The sequence below is a fragment of the Sus scrofa genome, chromosome 13 (genome assembly GCF_000003025.6).
Source record: "Sus scrofa isolate TJ Tabasco breed Duroc chromosome 13, Sscrofa11.1, whole genome shotgun sequence".
In the NCBI taxonomy this organism is placed as follows: domain Eukaryota; kingdom Metazoa; phylum Chordata; class Mammalia; order Artiodactyla; family Suidae; genus Sus; species Sus scrofa.
In genome coordinates, this window is record NC_010455.5 from 203,093,476 (window position 1) to 203,112,777 (window position 19,302).

The following is a 19,302-nucleotide window of genomic DNA, read 5'->3' on the forward strand; positions in this document are numbered from 1 at the left end:
TTCTCCTGAGATCCCTCTGGGCTGGCTCCTGCTTCCCTCCACACCAGCCACTGCCTGACACTCACCACGGCCGACACCTGTCCTTAGTCCTGGCCATGTGCCACCTCAGCCGCCTGCCTCCCTGGCCAAGTTCTCCACAGAAATAGCTGCTGGTGAGGTTCTAAGACTTTCCACTCTGGAGGCTCCCTCTGACTGGCTTTTTTTAGAACAAGATAAAATGATTTTAAGTTGTAGTTCCATCAGGTGAATGGTTCATGTCCTGTCCTGAAATTGTACCAAAGCTTGGCTTAGTTGACCATGGGATGATAATTGTCTTAAAAATAACTTTTGCCAAATGTAATTATTTGCCAACCTTAAAAATCAATCCAAGCATTGTGTCTAGATGACTTTTAAGGATCTGCCTAATTCTGATGCTTATAATTAATTCTGTGAGCTAAGGGTGGATGTTCACATTTTTATTTAATCCATATATCCCCACTCCTCCTAAGAAAGATTTGAGGCAGGAGTAACATAGAGAAATGCCTTCATTCAGCATTTTAGTGACAGACTGAGGGCTGCCCTGTGCTGGGCAGTCTAGGGACTGGGGATGGGGTGATGAAAATGACAACGTCCAGCTCCCAAGGAGCTTCCATTCTGGTAGAGCCAGTGAGAGTCAGAGCCAAGGTTCTCCAAAGCTTACTTGACCTTTTGAGGCTAAATAGTTCTAGAAATTCTCTGAGCAATTGCTTTCTCTATTTACTGTCTCTTTCAAGAAATTAAGACCAATTCAAATATTGATAAAAGTCCTAGGTTCCTCAGTAACTGCTGCTCGCTAACCTGTAAAAGTTGAGACTAGCCCTTGTTCCTCTGAGACCCTCAGCCCTCCACCCCAGTTCTGAGGATAACCCCATTTTTAATAGTGAGTTTCTTTTAAATTTTTTTTTGAAAATTTATTTTATTGAAGTATCACTGATTTATAATGTGTTAATTTCTGCTATACAGCAAAGTGATTCATATCTATATCTATATATATTTCTTTTTCTTTTCCAGGATGGTTTATTACAGGATGTTGAGTCTAGTTCCCTGTGCTATACAATAGGACCTTGTTGTTTATCCATTCTCTATCTGCTAAGCCCAACTCCCCAGTCCATCCCTTCCCCAACCCCCTCCCTGTTGGCAGCCACACAAGTCTGTTCTCTATGTCTGTGAATCTGTTTCTGTTTCCTGGAGAAGCTCATTTGTGTCATATTTTAGATTCCACATATAAGTGATACCATATGGTATTTGTTTTTCTCTGTTTCACTGACTTCACTTAGTAGGAGCATCTCTAGGTCCATCCATGTTGCTGCAAATGGCATTCTTTCATTCTTTTTTATGGCTGAGTAGTATTCCATTGTATATATGTACCACATCTTTTTTTTTTCATTTTAAGTTTTTAATGAATGTTTCATATGAGATTGTTTTATTCCTGCATCTTCTCAATCGTTTCTTCCTTATCATCGCCCTTTTCCTTTCCTGCTTGGCGAGATTTGGCTTTACGTTTGAGGATCTTCTTGTGGTCTCTGTCTGGTTTTAGTGTCATGATAACCACCTCGCTGGGGTGAATGCCCACCTGGGTCGTCATGCCATTAGCCTCATCCCACTGCACTCGTTCAGTGTAGATGACATATTTCTTCCTGTAAACCTGGACTCCTTTGCCAGTCTGCTCCCTTTTGAGGTTGCCTCATACAGCCTCTACTCCATCACCCTTTCAGACGGACCTGGATCAAACACTGCACGTCTGTCTCAGCTCTTTGGAAAGAGGGCATTTCAATGCACCTTCCTGTGAATGTGGGAAGGTGCATTGAAATGCCTTTTGCTGTTCATGCTTCGGTCTGAAGTCACAAAGGGATTAAACTTCATTTTGGCTGCTGGGGCTTCAGTGCTGGCTGCAGAAGGGAGAGCTGTACCACATCTTCTCTAGCCACTCCTCTGTGGATGGACATTTGCTTGGTGTCCATGTCTTGCCTGTGGTGAATAGTGCTGCTATGAACACATGTGTGTATGTATCTTGTCGAGTTATGGTTTTCTCTGGGTAGGTGCCCAGGTGTGGGATTTCTGGGTGATATGGTAGTCCTATATTTAGTTTTTTAAGGAACCTCCGTATGTCTACCATAGTGGCTGCACTGATTCGCATTCCCACCAGCAGTGTAGGAGGGTTTCCCTTTCTCCACACCTTCTCCAGCATTTGTTATTTGCAGCTTTTTAGTGATGGGCATTCTGCCCAGTGTGAGGTGGTAGTGCGTTTCTTATTAATTCACTTGTTTCAGCTGAGTATAATTAATAAAAATAATTGGACTTAGGAAAATGTAAAACCCTTTATAGTTGATAATTCTGTGTTGCATATTATGAATTCTTCTTTGATCTCATGTGGCTAAGAAAAAAATTAATGTTCTTTGCGATCTAAAGAGTTAATGAAAATCTTTATTCGTCTATTTAGCCAATCACGTAACACATGTATTGAGCTTATACTTTGGTTGCAGACAGTGGCTGGGTCCTGGAAGTCCGAAAATGAATGAAGACACAGGTTGTGCCCCAAGGAGTACATGAGCTAGTCAGGGAGACAGACAAATAAGTGATGATTATGGGAGCAAATAAGGGGTTCCCTAACTCAGCCTTAGGGGTCAGGAAAGTCTGTCTTGAAAATACCTTTTTTTTTTTTTTTTCCAATGGGGCTGCGCCTGCCAGCCTATACCACAGCCACAGCAATAACAGATCCTTAACTCACTGAGTGAGACCAGGGATTGAACCTGTGTCCTCATGCATACTAGTCAGATGTGTTTCTGCTGAGCCACGATGGGAATGTAAGAAAGTTGCCCGTGACCGTTGGCTGAAATACAGGAGGTGAGGCCAGAGAGGAGAGAGGGGCCAGATTATGACAGCCTTTTGGCCATTCTAAGGATTATGGATTCATCTTGAAAAGACGAAAAGTTTTAAACATGAGGGCAGGGTGGTAAGGTGGGTCGTCTTTCAGAATGATCTCTGGCTGCAGTGTGGAGAGCAGGTTGGGATAAGGAAGACTAGAGGTGACATAACCCTTGTCAGAGAGGATGGCAACCATGGCTGCCAACTGGAGCCGGGCACCTGCCGTCTGCCTCCACAGGGATTGAATCATGACCTGCAGACCCTCAACACCACCTGCAAGAGCTCGGGGTGAAGCCCAGGAGTGAGGCCCCCTGTGCTCCGGGAAAACTGGCAGAACAGGTCTTCAGATAGTTGGGTGTTTTCAGGAGAAGATTTTGTGAGATGCAAATTCTTGCATCTCCTCGTATCTAGAAAAGCTGTAACATCCTTCATGGTGACATCTGCTCCTCGTGACCAGCAGTGACCTTCATGAGACTAGCAGCAAACCAAATGTGTGTAAAAATGTGTACATGTCTGCATGGACCTCCCCCTTCACCCAAACTGCGTATAAACAGACCCCCCCCCACCTCTTTGGAGCAGTTTTTCAGAGCTCTCTGAAATGCTGCCTCCCGGGCTATAGTCCTCATGTTGTCCCAAATAAAATGTAACACAACTCTCACATTGTGCATATTTTTTCATGAAAAATGGACATGGCCATGGAGGGACAGGGTGTGGGCAGATTTAAGCAACATTAAAGAGGTGCATCAACACGTTGCTAAGAAACCAACACATGAGTTTTGCAACAAGGCAGGACTCTCTTTTTCTGGACCTTATTTTAGCATTAAAACGTGGTGTGTTGCCCGAATTAGTCTGGAGATGCCCAGTGCAGGGAACCCTCTTGGGCTACTTAGCCTGGGCTGCTGGATCAGATTTTCACATTTTGTATTTTCTTTGCCCCTCTCGGAAATCTGAGAGTATTGTTCTGAGCTGGCCAAGAACACGAGGCTGAGCCAGGGAAGGCGGCAGCATGGCGGGTCCTCCACACTTGCCTTCCCTGGCGATCTTGAGAAGCAACCTGCTGGGGTAGGAATTAGGACATTGAATTAGGAACCAGGAATCTCCAAGAGTGTGCCAATTGTGTTCCTTACTTGTCCTCAGATTTTTGGCACATGACTTAACTCTGTGTTCTCCTCTGTCCAAAGAAGGGTCTGGGCAAGAGCGAATAAGCAAATGCAAGACTGCTTCCTACTCCCCAGTCCAAAATTTCATGAGCTCGCTGCCTGCCTTGTAAACCATTAGGAATTTTTAGGAACCATTCTTTTTTTTTTTAAATTTTATTTATTTATTTATTTCCACCGTACAGCATGGGGACCAAGTTACACATACATGTATACATACTTTTTCCTCCCATTGTCGTGTTGCGATGTAAGTATCTAGACATAGTTCTCAATGCCACACAGCGGGATCTCATTGTAAATCCATTCCAAGAGCAATAGTTTGCATCCATTAACCCCAAGCTCCCAATCCCTCCTACTCCCTCCCTCTCGCCACGGGCAGCCACAAGTCTGGTCTCCAAGTCCATGATTTTCTTTTCTGTGGAAAGGCTCATTTGTGCTGTTTATTAGATTCCAGTTATAAGTGATATCATATGGTATTTGTCTTTCTCTTTCTGACTTCACTCAGTATGAGAGTCTCTAGTTCCATCCATATTGCTGCAAATGGCATTATGTCATTCTTTTTTATGGCTGAGTGGTATTCCATTGTGTATATATACCACATCTTCCTAATCCAATCGTCTGTCGATGGACATTTGGGTTGTTGTTTCCATGTCTTGGCTATTGTAAATAGTGCTGCAATGAACATGCGGGTGCATGTGTCTTTTTTAAGTAGAGTTTTGTCCGGATATATGCCCAAGAGTGGGATTGTTGGGTCATTTGGTAGTTCTATGTATAGATTTTTAAGATACCTCCATACTGTTCTCCATAGTGGTTGTACCAGCTTACATTCCCACCAACAGTACATGAGGGAAACCACTCTTGAGAACTGCATCTTTCCACTGAATTAAAGCATTTGTAATATTTTGATCTCAAGAAGGCTTATCAGGGCCATTTGGGGAAGGGGTGGGAAGGTTCTTATTTCTTTGCAATTTTAGGAGATGCCGCCTGATTCCACTCCTTTGATCAGAGGAAATAGGAATTCTAGTGGGTTGGCAGAGTGGGGACCTGTTTGAGCCTGGGATAGCCTTTCTTACCTTAAAGTTTCTTCAACCAGAAATCAATGTATAAGTCACTACATGGGAGTTCCCGTCATGGCTTGGTGGAAACGAATCTGACTAGTATCCAAGAGGATGCAGGTTCAATCCCTGGCCTCACTTGGTGGTTTAAGGATTCAGTGTTGCCATGAACTGTGGTGTAGGTCACAGACATGGCTCAGCTCTGGTGTTGCTATGGTTGTGGTGCAGGCTGGCAGCTGTAGCTCTGATTCATCCCCTAGCCTGGGAACCTCCATAGCCACAGGTGTGGCCCTAAAAAGACAAAAAAACAAAACAAAACAAAACAAAAAATACCCCTGCATGGTTCAGAAGTGTTATCGGGAGTTCCCTTGGTGGCGCAGTGGTTAATGAATCTGACTGGGAACCATGAGGTTGCGGGTTCGGTCCCTGCCCTTGCTCAGTGGGTTAATGATCCGGCGTTGCCTTGAGCTGTGGTGTAGGATGCAAACGCGGCTCGGATCCCTCGTTGCTGTGGCTCTGGCGTAGGCCAGCGGCTACAGCTCCGATTCGACCCCTAGCCTGGGAATCTCCACATGCCGCGGGAGCAGCCCAAGAAATGGCAAAAAGACAAAAATAAATAAATAAATAAATAAAATATGCTTTGGATATAGAGGCAGAATTAGACATATAACTAAGCAACATTACTAATTAGTTATATTTTCTCAAAAATAGGAATGATGAAAATACGTTTTTAATTTCATAATATTCCAGGCCTTGAAATGTAATGCATGAAATAAGCAGGCATTGCTCAGTTATCATATTTTTGATATCTAAATATTTTTTCAATAAATTGATGTCTTTCACTTTGATAAACATACATTTTATTATAGTTAAGTCAATTTGTGGTTTTTTTTACATTAAAAATTTTTATTTAAAAACTTAAAATTTTTGTGCCATTTTAAAGGTCACTTTCCATCCACAGTTCTTACAAAGTATTGGCTATAGAGTTTGCTTAATTTTTAGACTCAGCTTAAAACTTATGTGAATTTATATTTTTCCTTTCCTTTCTTTTTTTTATGGACCTAAGGAAGAAGAGGGAGAGACAGCCCCAGAAGAGGTACAGGAGCTATTACGCAGTTGTCTTGTGCTTAACAAAAGCATCTTTTAGGTGAATTGCAGCTTTAGCCGCCTTCTCCTTGTCCGTCAAGATTTAGGGAAGCGAATGCACCCCATGCTCCCAAGAAGTCCTCCTTTGGCTGCTGAGAGGAGAAATAAGTTGAAGATGCATTTATCAAAGGGAGGTGGATGGAGAAGAAGGGTGTGACTCTGGATCCCTTTCTGAGGCTCCTGGGGTGAAGGGTCAGCTGAGACGCAGGCCAGGCGGGGGCAAGTCCTTCAGTGGGATTTTCTTCTCCCTTCTTCCTTCCCACCGCCCTGAACAGCACAGTGTGTGCAGCTCGCATGGTGCTTAGCAGTGTTGTTTGAGCCCCTCTCTCTGGTTAGGGGCGTAAGTGACACACCACACCTGCCACAGGACAGGTGAGATGGACAGAAGCCCATCGATCACATATTCTCAAAGCCCAAGGGATGAAGGGCCACATGAGGGTTCACGTGGGGCCAGTGTGAACAACGGGGGCTGTGGGACGCAGGCTTTGTAGTATCAAGAGGGTGGGGTGTTCCCTGGTTGACACAGAGGATGTGATCGACTTGTTTGAATAATTCTAAGGGATAAGCAAGCCCTGCGTCTGGTCCCCTTGATAAGGAGGGCTGCTTGGGCGGGAGACCTAATTGGTGGGAGCAGAGTGGGAGGGGAACCAGTGGTCAGGCCATCTTGAATCTCCCTAATTTTGTCAGATGTCCAGGTAGCAGGTAATATCGAGTCTTCATTTTAGGTTTAGCACCAATACGTCTACCTTAAACATGAAGTTTAAATATGTAACATTAGGTGGCCATATGGGTCCAGGATTTCCAGTGGGGACCTGTGCAGGGCGAGCCTTCTTTGTGTGTGTGTTTATTGAAGTGGAGTTGATTTAACCATGTTGTGTTCGTTTCACGTGTACATCAAAGTGACTCAGTTGTACATATATACGTACACATATATAATCTTTTGCAGATTCTCTTCTCTTAGAGGTTATTACGAAACATTGAGTAGCGTTCCCTGTGCTATACGTTAGGTCCTAGTTGGGTTATCTACTTCCTATAGAGTCGTGTGTATCTGTTAACCCCAAGCTCCTAGTGTATCCCTCCCCCCAGGGGGAGCGTTATTGATTTGAGAAGAAGTTTGAACCTGCCTCCCCAACTTGAGGTTCTAGTAGAGCAGTGGTTCTCACCCACTGGTGTGCATTAGAATCACTCGTGTTGTTTTGAACCTTCAGAAGCCCGTCTCCCGTAGCCTCTCCAGGGCGTCACGTGCCTTCAGGGTGTCTGATAGAGCTGAGGTGGTGTCTCCATTTTGGGGAGCGAGGATGGAAGGGGCTGAGATCCTAGAGAAATACACGCAGTGATGATAAGCGTCTCCACTTCCCTGTTTGGGGCAGAGCCTTCCTCTGTGTCCCTCCTGTGCCCAGAAGAGACAACACCAACAACAGGAAAGAGAAGGATTATACCAAGAATTAAAGTTAGGGATGTGAAGGAAACACATACAGCTAAGAAGAGAAAGAATTCAAGAAGGCAACATCTAAATGAATCAAGGTGGATGAGCGGAACTAAAGTGTAAGGAAGTCAAGTTCACAAAGACAAGAGAGGAAGAATCGCACAAAATAGGAAGTATCAGCCCACGGAGGACTGCGGATGTAAGAGCGTTAAAAGAAAAGTTAGAAAACGCTGTTACTGCTAGTAAGGATAAAATGTGAAGGAACAGAATGTATCCTCTGTAATATAACGTAAACTCTCAGGAGGCTGGCTGACAGGTTTGTTTCTAGGGTCTATGCGTAAATAATAACCTCCATTCCCAGGAAGACCTCATATCCCATGTTTGGAGCTGGAGGTTATTTGACCAGTTGAAGAATTCAGTTTAAGTGGTGAATCATACAAGCGTAGAGGCCTTAAACATATATTTTAACTTGAAATATTCAAGTGTCTATTTACTGCAGGACAAAGACCTTTTCTTTAATTAATAGTCCAATGATTAGAGCCAGCTGTTGTCTTTCTGACATAAACATACTTATTTGCCCATCTAGAAATTTTGTTTTTGGTTTCTTTAAACTAGAGCTGAAATGGAAGGCCACTTGCAAAGCACTCCAGGACCATAAATCTCTTTGGATTTCGTGAGTCTTCCCTGCCACCCAAACCCTTTGACATTTCATTTGATGACAGATTTTGTTTTTTTTTTAAATCTTTTTAAGGCTGCGCCTGTGGCATATGGAGGTTCCCAGGCAAGGGGTCCAATTGGAGCACTGGCCTACACCACAGCTCACAGCAATGCCAGATCCTTAACCCACTGAGAGAGGCCAGGGATTGAACCTGTGTCCTCATGGATGCTAGTGGGGTTTGTTAACCACTGAGCCATGATGGGAACTCTTGATGACAGATTTTTAAGGTGACTTCTATGCATTGGTCTTTTCAAAGTATTCCATTAATAGGACCAAAAATTCTTTTCATGCTTATATTTCGTTGATTTCTGTGATGCTTATTTAAATTGGGTAATTATGAGGTAAGTCAGAAAGAGAAAGACAAATACCGTATGATATCACTTATATCTGGAATCTAATATATGGCACAGATGAACCTTTTCACAGAAAAGAAATTCATGGACTTGGAGAACAGACTTGGGGTTGCTGAGGGGAAGGAGGAGGGAGTGGGATGGACTGGGAGTCTGGGGTTAATAGGCACAAACTCTTGCATTTGGAGTGGATAAGCAGTGAGATCTTGCTGTATAGCACAGGGAACTACAACTAGTCACTTGTGATGGAGCATGATGGAGGATAATGTGAGAAAAATAATGGATATATGTGTGTGTGTGACTGGGTCGCAGTAGAAAATTGACAGAACACTGTCAACCAACTCTAATGGAAAAAATAAAAATCATTAAAAAAAATAAATTGGATAATTAGCGTACAACCCTAATGTGCATACACAAGCATGGAGCCAGCATAACCCACCCAGGTAAAAGAAGACTTTGGTGGGCAGTAGTGCCTAACCCGCTAGTTGTGAGGACTCACCACGCCCTGGTTACCAACCAGTGTGATTTAAGAAAGAGACTACAGACCACAGTAGAGGTTCTCGAAGTGGGGTTCTCAGAGCAGCAGCAGTCGCCTCACCTGGGAACTCGTAGAAATACACACTTTCAGACCTGGATCAAAAACCAAGGCGGAGCCCCACCAACAGTTTTAAGAAACCCTGCAGATGCTTCAAGACTGAGAACCACTGGCTTAGAAGCCGGGTTCTAGGGGACTCGCATGCCACGTGGAGGTAAAGGACAGGAACTCCTACTGTTTTGATGCTCGTGGTAAAGAGTCCGTCTAATTTCCAACACAGTTGTATTTATTTTTTACTATGAACTTGTGTTTGGTTGCAAAAAAAAAAGGGCTCTAATTTTCCTTCGGTGGCTGCAATGAGTCAAAGGTAGTGAATCAGGAGAAACGGAAGACGGCAAAGGCCAACGAAGGTCTTTAACTCAATTTAAATTTCCACCAATGAGTCCTCTCCACGCCCGTTCTTTCCCTGCTTGTTGAAACGTTCAGATTCTACCAGTTTTATTTTGAAAGCTTCAAAGAAGGGCCTCTTTTTTTTGGTTTGAGAAATTCGGTTTTGCTTCCTGGCAGGCACTGGGGGAGGACTTCACCATCAGGAGCTTTAGGGTGATTGTCAGTAACTGAGCATGGCCAGGTCGGCAGGTGCTGTTCTCCTGCTGCGGACCAAGGGGAAGGGGTGCCGCGTGTCGCAGTGAAGCGGAATTGAGATGCTCGCCCGCCTGCGTGCTTGTTAAGTCTGCTGCGCTTTATCAGCTGGATGTTGGGGAGTTTCCACTTTCCACCCTCACGTGTCAGCGTGCAGATGATGCTCTTCTGAGAATGTTATGAATCCTGAGGACAGGTCCAAAGGGACGTCCTTAGATTCTCCCTGCTTTTCATTCCCAGCTCTCATGTTCCCACAATCTCAGTTACGTGAATTCTAATCAAGCGAGATTGTTTTGGAACATTTTTGGATTAACCAGTTCAAAATGCTAATCAGAGAGCTAAACTAAAATTGGGAACTCACAGTTAGAGAGGCTATTACCAGACGTCCCATGTATTATTGTCTGGGTCACCACCCAAATGTCAAAACAAACTCTCGTCCCAACTTTTGTTGATTTTTTGAAATTACAAGTAATTCGTGATCTTTATAGGAAATTTAGAAAATACACATAAAAGCAGAAAATAAAGATAGCTTATCACCCCATTATCCAGAGATAACCGCTAGCCACACACCCGCGTACACACATATTTATCAAACCTTGATGAATATTCTTTTGTGATCTACTTTTATGCATGTAATTAATCTATATATTTCAGGGAGGATGGTAAATATAGATCTGCTTCATTATTTTTATTAGTTATTTATTAGTTGTTTTATCAAACTAATCCCTATTCTTAGACCTAAAAGTTATTCTTAGCCTATTCTATACAGTGATTTTTCATTATCAATGTATCTTTCCAATAATAATCTTAATAGTCTCTCTTTGCTAGACAAGCTTCCATGTTTTTAAAATCCCGTTTTTATGTATGAAAATAAACATTATTAATTTGCACATAGTTTCAGATTATGTATGTAGGTTGCTGATAATTTTGGCTTCAAGAAATTAGCTCAGGAATGCTGTCATTTTTGTTAAAATAAGGCGGGCGACGTAACGGAGGAGGGAGCAGAAGGGGAAGCAGAGGACGAGGAAGCCGAAGCGGGAGAAGAGGAGCCAGGAGACGACGAAGAGGCCGAGGAAGATTCGTAGGCCGTTGCCTGCCTTGTTCTTCTACCTGTCCAGGTAGCCACGTGGTTCTGGGGTGAAGGCTTGTTTATTTCCATCTGCTGTGGAGACCGTTTTCCCTGGTGATTGAAGCGGGTGCCTCTTCCATCCATTTGTCTTTCTTCCAGAGGCTCTGGGGGTCCCTTCCTGGAGCCATGGGGCCACCAAAATCTCTGTCACCATTTCTCAGGAAGGCAGCGGTGGATATGGTTGCTAGGAAAAGGGGTAAGGTTGAGGCGAGGAAGAGTGTTTTGTACGGGGTCCTTCCTCTTCCTCCTTATAGCCGTCAAAGCACAGGACGTGTTCGGTTATCAGGCATGGAGACTATGGATGAACATTCTGCATATCCCTAGGGGGTGACAGTCCCGATGTGCATGTGATGGCAAATAAAACACAGCCGAACACCCCACAAGGCTGGCTGCTCGTGCAAAAAAATATCGCTGCTGGAGACTGGGTGATAAATGCTTGATAGGACATTTTCATGAGCCACTATTAGCTGAACACTCTTGTAGAAACACTTTGGAATAGGGTGAAGAATGCCTGTTGCCTTGTAATTTTTTTTTTTTGGTCTTCTTAGGGCTGCACCTGCAGCATGTGGAGGTTCCCAGGCTAGGGGTCAAATGGGAGCTGCAGCTGCTGGCCTACACCGCAGCCACAGCCATATAGGATCTGAGCTGCATCTGCGACCTACACCACTGCTCACGGCAACCCCAGATCCTTAACCCATTGAGTGAGGCCAGGGATCGAACATGCATCCTCGTGGATGCTAGTCAGATTTATTTCTGCTGAGCCACGATGGGAACTCCAGCCTTGTAATTTTATTTTTACTTTTTACTTTTTTTACCATTTGAAATATCTCTTTTTTAGTATATCGTGCAGATAATACGGATTCTTTTTTTAAATTTTAAACTTATATTGACAGTGAACAAGAATTACATAAATTCTTACCAGGTTGGTGTCATATGAATGTATTAATAAGACAGTGATATAGTGGATACTGAACACATGGGGGAAATTCTTAAGTCTCGTGGGCCATACAGATTAGACTAGACAGTAAGTATGAAAATACCTAAGGATCTTTTTTTTTTTTTTTTTTTTTTTTTTGCTTTTTAAGGCCACAGCCATGGCATATGGAAGTTTCCAGGCTAGGGGTTGAACTGGAACTACAGCTGCTGGCCTGCACCACAGCCACAGCAATGCCAAATCTGAGCTGTGTCTGCGACCTACACCACAGCTCATGGCAACGCCAGATCCTTCACCCACTGAGCAAGGCCAGGGATCGAACCCACATCCTTATGGATGCTTGTCGGATTTGTTTCTGATGCGCCACAACAGGAACTCCCTGAAGACACCTAAGGATCATTAAATGCTGTAAAAACATCTAGTTTTAGCAGACATTTAGCAAATACCCACATAAATTACGTTACTGTGGGCATTCTTTGATCTTGCCACCGGATTTGAGGGAGCTGTTTATTCTCTAGGGTGGTGAGGCTTATAGTTTGCTCTGGCATTGGAAGGGCTCTTTTTTTTTTTTTGGTCACACCCACAGCATGCGGATCTTCCTGGGCCAGGAATCAAACCCATGCCACAGCAGGGACAACGCTGGGTCCTTAATCGCTAGGCCGTCAGGGCACTCCCCATAAGGGTTCTTTTTAACGTTTAAATTAAAAAAATTTTTTTTTTAGCCTCCTTACTCTCATGTTGTGCCTCCACTGAAAAACCTAAGACAGATTTTCGGGTCTGTGGATATCAGCGGAGTGGGAAGAAGGAGAAAGTCCTGGGCGGACAGCAGGTCTGGAGTTAAAATCTGCAGTCAAGCTCAGAGCCTGTCTAGTGATGGGCAGACAAAAGAGTTCAGCTGGAGAAGGAAGAAGAAACCCCTGGTGCTTGTAAATCTCAGCTGGCAAACAGTACTGGTCTGTGTGCCCGAGACCAGTTTGGACAGTATGAAGCTCCCCTCTTAACATGCTTACACTGATCCATAAAATGCTAAAAGTGAAAAAGATGAATGTATTTTTAGGGAGTCGTGGATCTGGTGGGAGCAGCCATCATATTTTACTATTGGGTCATGGGCATTTCCTTACTCACTCACTCGATTTACGAAGCAAATCTAGCCCATCGTCTGATGTTTTCCTATGTCCTTTTTTTTTTTTTTTTTTTTTTCTTTTTTTTTTCTTTTTACGGCTACCCCTGTGGCATGAGGAAGTTCTTGAGCTAGGGGTTGAATCGGAGCTGTAGCTGCAGGCCTATGCCACAGCCACAGCAACATGGGATCCAAGCTGCCTCTGCATCCTTAACCCACTGAGCAAGGCCGGGAATCGAACCTGTGTCTTACGGTCACTGTGTCAGGTCCACTGAGCCCCAATGGGAACTCCTCCTAGGTGGGTTCTTTCGTGTTGTGGACACACAGACCTCTACTTTAGGGCCAAATGATTGTCATTTGGGAAGCAATCCCATTTCTTTTCTTAATTTTTTGATTTTCTACTGTTGGTACTATTGAGAAACCTGTTGTCAGTTTTACTAGTGTCCCTAACCCCACTGCCAAGGGATGGATCGGGACCTAGTTTTGAAAAGAAGAAAACTGGCAAGTTTACTTTAAAAAATTTTTCCTATAGGGATGATGAGGAAGAAAGGTATGCGGATATTGACATATTTATTATTATTCTCCCCCAAAGTTGCCGCCCCCGGCAGTAAACACTCCTAAATACTGTTTATTTCTATTCACTCTGCATGTAAAGTTCTTTTAAAATTAGGCAACTTTAATATGGTAATTATAAAAAACTACTGAATGTGAAGGGACACAGCTGAAAGGGAATCCTTCCTGGAGCCAGACGGCTTTATAGGCTGATTTTTTTTTTTTTTTTAAAAAAAAGCAGCTCCAGCTGTGGCCAGCCCATTTTGCCAGTTCTCTGATGGCTTCGAGTTTGGAATTTAGTCCATCACCGTTTTGGGAGGTCAATGTGGTTGCCAGTGAAGGAGTGAATCCGACAGCTCCCAGAGAGGTCCAGTGTCCTTTCAGGGCAACTTGCGGAGTTCCCGTTTTGGTGCAGTGAGTTAAGGAATTGGTGTTGCTGCAGCTGTGGCGTAGGTCACAGCTGTGGCGCAGCTGGCCCTGACCCGGGAACTTCCACATGCCCTGGATGTGGCCAAAAAAGGAAAAAAACAAAAAACAAAAAAACAAATGCAGCATGGCAGGGCACTCATGCGTTTGACGGGACAAGCCATTCAGTGTCTAAAGACAAACTCATCTCCTCGCTCATGGGTGTGCCAGGCATTTTCTTTGAAAGGGTGGCTTTAGGGGGAAGGTGGCAAGCCGTGAGAGCTCTGAATTCTCCTTTCCTGTGTTTGAAATGGATGCTGAACGGACGCCCCAGAAGAAATAGTATATTGTAGGAGACCGAGGGAGTTCTGCCTCCTAAAAGCCCCCTGGCCTCTAGTCTAGGCGCGGTCCATTCCCCTTCCCTCCGCCAGGACCACGCTGCAAATCCAGCCCTTTCCATTTCCCATGAAAATCCAGTGGAGAAACTAATCGGAGCTGTCGCTGCCTTATGCAGTTTGATGGGTTAGTGCAGAGGAAGGAGGTGGTCTGGTTTTCCAAGAGAAAAGTTCAGTTTCCTTTCTTTGCCCGTGAGTAGTAATTTCTAGAATAAAAAGCCACGTTCCCCTGGCGATGGCCTGTGAAATAATTTAAGTGTGTGGGAAGCATTCCCCGTCTCTGTGGAACAGTCTTTCCCCTGATATTTCCTCTTTCTTTTAGGACACTCAAGTCACGAAGCAGCATTTCAACGGTCCCCCCCAAACCCCACTCAACAAGAGTGCTTTGGCCGGAAGCTGGCACATCCGGGCTTCACTGCGGCATCGCGTATCTGACGTGACGAGGTGTCCTTGCGAATATCTGCTTAATCATGTCAACGCGAAGTCAGATGTGAAGTCCCACGCCTACCTTCATGAGCCTGACATTTGTGGCCTTGGCTTAATCTTTTTTTTCTCTGCATGAATAGACAGATCTTCTAATACCCTGAAAAAAAAAATGCTTTCAAAATATAGAACTTCTCTTTGTGATATAAGAGTCTTTGTAGGTGCCTTAGGCTACATGTCTCAGAATTAGCTTTGCAGACACCAGTCTTACCAATAAAGGTGATTAGCAAATATCTCTCTTGTTCCTTTCTCGTCTCTGTCTCTCTGTTGCCGACTCCGGATTCTGGGCAGAACTTTTCTCTCTCTGTTGAGACGGATGCTTGAATGTTTGGTGCGTATTTGGTGCATGTTTTCAAATGACAGCGATTTGTCTCATTATGTCATATTTTGTGCTATTCCTACTGCCGGGTGCATGATCTCAGAAGCCTTTTTACTTTATTTTTTATTTTTTTGTGTTTGTAGGGCCATACCCGTGGCACGCAGAAATTCCTGGGCTAGGGGTCAAATGGGAGCTGCTGCTGCCAGCCTGTGCCACAGCCACAGTAATGCAGGATCTGAGCCACATCCGACCTACACCGCAACTCATGGCCACATCGGATCCTTTAACCCGGTGAGCGAGGCCAGGGATTGAACCCACATCCTTATGGACACCAGTCAGGTTCTTAACCCGCTAGGCACAACGGGAGCTCCCCAAAGCCTTTTTAAATGCCACTGCCATTCACCTGTGCAGGGATAAGGATGCCGATAAATTCGTTTGCCACCCGGCGCCCTCTGCGTGCTGCTGCACTGAGGGGAGTGGCTGCCTCTGCGGCGTCTCGGGCCTGTTGATGGATCTGCAGCCGTGGCTGCTCCGTGCCAAGCCTGTTACTGTAATTTTGCCTCCTGATGTTGGTGTCTGTTCACCGAGAGCTGGTCCAGCCCCATGACTTGGTCACCAGGTAGGATTGAAGCGTTTCTCTGTTCACCTGTCTCTTCCCCTCCCGCCCCAGCATGATAGATAGATACATTTTCTTCCCTGTAAGATTTTGCTGGCGTCTCTCCCCTCTGCGGGCTGCTCCGTGTCTGCCTCTTGCTGCTGACGTTGCTTCTGAGCTGTCAGAAGGGTCTTTGTCTGTGCTGTTTTCCTGTGTAAGGACAACAGTGGCCATCAGCTTGGAGGAGCCAGGAAGGCTTCTTCCACTTGGGTCTTTCTGTTGATTTTGCAGCTAAGTCTGTTTGGGTCACTGGGGCATGTAGTGGCGGGAGTCGTGTGGCTCATGGGAACTCTGGCAGACAGCTCTTTTCTTGTTACCTTAGTAACAAAAAGGCATTTTAGAGAGAATTAAGATTATTTTGTCCCAAATTGTTGAAGTAGACATTTCTCTCTTTGGGAAAAATAAGGCAAGAGGCTACAGTGAGATGGAAATTCATACAATTAAAAATTAGTTTCTAGGAGTTCCTGTCGTGGCTCAGTGGTTAATGAATCCGACTAGGAACTATGAGGTTTCAGGTTTGATCCCTGGCCTCACTCAGTGGGTTAAGGATCCGGCGTTGCCATGAGCTGTGGTGTAGGTTGCAGACACAGTTCGGATCCTGTGTTGCTGTGGCTGTGGTGTAGACTGGCAGCCACAGCTCCAATTCAACCCCTAGCCTGGGAACCTCCCTATGCCGTGGGTGCAGCCCTAGAAAAGACAAAAAAAAAAAAAAAAAAAAAAAAAAAAAAGGAAAGAAATAGTTTCTCTTTTGTATTTCATGGCATTAAATTTCGTCCTATCCAAAATGCATGCACAATTTTATCGCAACTCCATATGCAAATAGGCTTTAAGTTTTTGTGTTACTTGGGTTGACTTTTAGCTCTTTCGTGGTAGACTAGGATGGGGGTAGATTTATTTAGCTAGGTGCCACTTTTCCCCCTATTTCTCATATTTTATGGTTTTTTTTTTTTTTTTTTTTTTGGCTTTTCTAGGGCTGTACCTACATGCAGCATATGGAGGTTCCCAGGTTAGGAGTCGAATGGGAGCTGCAAGCTGCCGGCCTACGCCACAGCCACAACAAAGCGGGATCCGAGCCAAGTCTGACCTACCCCACAGTTCACGGCAACGCCAGATCCTTAACCCAATGAGCGAGGCGGGGGATCGAACTTGCATCCTTATGGATACTAGTCGGGTTTGTTACCGCTGAGCCACGACGGGAACTCCTCCCATATTTTTAAATGAAGATAAATATTTGTGTTGATAATAAGCAGAGTAGACCACCTATTTAAATTGGACTGATTTATTTCCTTACATTGTCTCTCTGTAGTCAGAAAATTAGCATTCTAGGAGAGTAGCTTTACTCACATTTTGTTTTCTAGAAAGTACTATCCAGATGCAAAGCCCCCTTAGCTCAATAACACCCGTAACTAGAATCACTTTTCTTCCGGATTTGGTTTCAGCCATCACTCTCACCTCCAGTGGCTGGTGGGCCCAGTGGCACAATGAGGTGTGGACCGTGTGATTTCAAAATATAGTTAAAAGAATCCGCAGGCTTTTTCAACATAGGAAGTTTCTAGAAACTAAACAGCATTATAAATATGTGAGAAAGAATAACTCAAAAGAAAAGCCCAAGTGGCTAAGCAAAATCCTGCAAAGAAAAAAAGAAAAAGAAAAAGACGAGTCATGGAGTAATTACATGATGTTCCGAAGGGAATGAAGGGCAGAGTTTGATTGATGAGTCTACAGCGGGCCTGAACATTCAGAGCAACTGTTTCTCTTTTCTTTTTTAATTTGAAAAGCAAGCACACACAAATTCAAGGGCATTTGTCTAACCACTGAACGGTAAATGCCTCCTTTCCCACTTTTCTGGGGTTTTCTTGTGTTTCTTTGGGTTGAAATCTTCGTCCCATGAGGGGGGCTTGTGATTGTCGTCGAGTTTTCTAAATGTGAGAGGCATAGAAAGGAAATGGAATGTATGGCCTCCCAAGCTCCTTGAGGAATATTTAAAAATGTTTTCTTTAAAAAACTGTGCAAGTGTCAAGCCTGTGCAGCAGTGGTGAGAGTTAAGGTGACCCTAGTGAATTGTAATAATAGAGAATGACCACTAGGTGGTGACAAAAGATAAGCTTCTGGATACAGCCTTGCTGTCCCCGAGCCCCTCTGCCTAAGCTCTGGGTTAGGGGAGACCAGAAGGTGGGCATAGGTATTTGTCCCCCAGACAGAGGAAAAACAAAGACCCTCCACACCAATTGGCCAGTTAATTAGTGTGTCATTTATAATTAATCTTGGGCAAGATGAGGGGCACTCTTAAAGCTTTTAGCCAGTCATTGATTAAATTTCACACCCTTGCATTACGCTGGGGTCTAAACTCAGTCAACAGCTGATCGACAGTTTTGGGGAAGACACGGAATCTTCCTCCTGGTCGTCCTTCCCCGTGTCAAGCCTTTTAGTCCCAACACAACATTGTTCCAAAGGTTCAGAAACAGACACATGAACCTTTCATGGGTGGTTGAGACCTTTGACTCTGTGGAAGGATTTCCTTGTAGGTAGAAGAATTGAGTTGTGAAACCTTTTTTTTTTTTTTTTTGGCTGCATCCACAGTTGACAGAAGTTCCAGGGCCAGGGACTGAACCCATGCTTCCACAGTGACCTGAGCCGCTGCAGTTGGGTCCTTAGCCCACTGCACCACAGTGGGAACTCCTGAAGTGTGAACCCTTTAAAACATATCAGTGGGTGGGGTAGGTCTTCTAGAATTAGAGCTCTGGAGATGGTTTAAAGACGAAGCCATGCTCTCAGGGTGGAAGATGCAGATTGACGGAGGATCTGCCCGGGTGTGTGAGTAGCATGCAGGGGGCTGGGGGTCAAGGAGGAACGTGGGGGGACTCGGCCAAAGGCCAGTGATGCATCTCAGCTCAGGAATGTGATGCCTTTTCTCACTGACCCACAGGGAGCAAACTCACTCTAGGATTAAAATCAAGTTGCTGGTTATTGTGTTTCAAAGTATTTTACCGGCTGGCATTTTTGGGGTGCCCGCTGAGAGTCAGGCTTTATGTTAAGAACCCCACGTAATCCCTACAGTCACCTGGTGAGGGGGACACCACCACGCCCATTTCGCGGATGGGGAAACTGAGGTGAGGGGATGTGCAGTACTGTGTGAGTCACATCACCTGGAAAGGGCCAGGCTGGGATGGAGATCTATGTGGGTTCCGCTCCAAGGCCAGGATCAGCCGCCTCAACAAACCCTCGCCTGTCTGCCCTTGACCGCAGTCACAGCCCTGGGGAGACTACCAGGCCAGGTAGTGGGCAGTGTGGACCTGTGCTCAGAGGGCCTCCTTCTCTGGCCTCCTCGGGTCCACATATTCTGTCTTTCGACTTGATGCCACGGTCAAGACGTGCTGGCCCACTGTGTGCTGGTTTCG

General features: G+C 44.8%; 1 protein-coding gene and 1 pseudogene across 1 annotated transcript in view; one reads left to right on the top strand and one right to left on the bottom strand.

Moving 5' to 3' along the window:
• Positions 1–15,163, top strand: part of SH3BGR (SH3 domain binding glutamate rich protein) — a 62,064-nt gene extending 46,901 nt beyond the window's left edge. The window contains 3 exon segments of the mRNA NM_001244236.1: positions 6,162–6,191; positions 10,890–11,030; positions 14,770–15,163. Of these exon segments, the coding sequence (NP_001231165.1) occupies positions 6,162–6,191; positions 10,890–10,997 (138 nt within the window). The 3' untranslated portion in view covers positions 10,998–11,030; positions 14,770–15,163.
• LOC100626086 lies at positions 1,339–2,090 on the bottom strand (annotated as a pseudogene).